The 1,443-nt window shown below is 38.8% G+C and overlaps 1 protein-coding gene across 1 annotated transcript; it reads left to right on the top strand.

Moving 5' to 3' along the window:
• Positions 1-6: 6 nt before the first annotated feature.
• LOC109592839 (cilia- and flagella-associated protein 44-like) lies at positions 7-894 on the top strand (the record flags this gene model as incomplete). Its single annotated transcript, XM_020008184.1, has 3 exons — positions 7-464; positions 605-679; positions 785-894. Coding segments are annotated over exons 1-3 (506 nt in total), but the record flags the coding sequence as incomplete, so codon positions are not given.
• Positions 895-1,443: the final 549 nt, after the last annotated feature.

Raw genomic sequence — 1,443 nt, 5'->3', positions numbered from 1 at the left:
GAGGAGGGTATTGGGTGAGCACGTTCCGTTGTGCTGCCCCTTCCTCTCAATACCTTGAGCTACTAGAGAAGATACTCAGCTCTGATCAAGCGGCTGCGAATACTCCCTCCACTGCTGGCACAGGACCTAGTGGAAGAGTACCAATGAGACGTAAAACCCGAGGACAAGATACCCTGGCACTTGAAACACTCAAAGGAAAAGGAAGTATTGTGGAGTCGGTGGATCTTAGTAAGAGTGAGATTAGGAGACAAAAGAAAGAGAAGAGGAGGAGGGAGTGGGAGGAGTTTAATCAAACGAAGCCAGGGGCTGGTTACGAGGATCCAGAAGAGGTTTCAGCTATTAGTAAAGCAAAGTCAGAAATGGGCGATTATAAGCTTAAGACTTCGAGTGATTACGTTGTGTCCGATCAACAAAGAATGTCCACTGAGAAGAAGAGAAGGGAACTACTGATATGCAGAAACAATGTAAATACATGTACATGTATTAATTACTACTGTACCTTAAAATTCAGTGCTTTATCCTTCATTTTTTTTCCTTTGCTAATTTTTAGCTTAATGTACATGTACATGTATTTTCTGTTGCTTTATGTTTGTTATTTTTTTAGATTTTTGATGCTAAACGTAAATACAATGATAAACTGATGGCCCTCAGAGACTATAAGATTGAAATGATTAAAAAGGTATAACTAATAATAATAAGTAATTTTATCTGTACATGTACACATGTATTGAAATTATAGTAAAGATGCAGCCAATATTTTCCCTTTCTCTCTCTCTCTCTCTAGATTACATTGCTAGTTAATGAACTGAAAAGTGCTCAACGTCATTTGCCTCCCTCTCTTCGTAAACCTCTCCCAACCATTCCAACACTTAAACCTGAAGAAGTCCCTGAAAGGTACGTACTACATGTAAATACATTGTACATTACATGTACATATACAGTGTACATGTAATGTCCGTACATTTACAATACATGTACATGTATACTACTTACATGTACATGTACATGTATACTATATCCCAGTTCAGTTTGGGACGGAAGTGGAAGCAGCTGTGTGGAATTTGAAAAATGACGTAAATAATGATATTCATAGAGGAATGGCGCCTGTGTTGTTTCACTCTTAAAACAGTCTTGCTGCTGCTGATAAGCAGTACAATAGCTGCTGGAGTCAACTAGTCTTCATAAAGGCCATCGTTATCAAAAGATCTCGTTCTATTAGCTTTTTAAAAGAAGAATTATCAGATTGGGCGCTCGACTACATGTGCTTATGTAAACTATGACATCATGAAACGTCATTGTGGTTAGCTTTGGTATGCCATTGGGTTTATAGGGAGAACCCGGTTCTCAAGGTTCCCAAGGGTTGAGAGACCCAAGGTTTCACAGATTTTGATGGACTTTAGCGACTAAGAACCTGTAAAAGTTTCATCCTTATCCCACATTCCA

Source organism: Amphimedon queenslandica, unplaced genomic scaffold (genome assembly GCF_000090795.2).
Source record: "Amphimedon queenslandica unplaced genomic scaffold, v1.1 AMPQUscaffold_3768_Cont24242, whole genome shotgun sequence".
NCBI classification, from domain to species: Eukaryota; Metazoa; Porifera; class Demospongiae; order Haplosclerida; family Niphatidae; genus Amphimedon; species Amphimedon queenslandica.
This window is presented reverse-complemented; position numbering and strand designations above follow the sequence as displayed.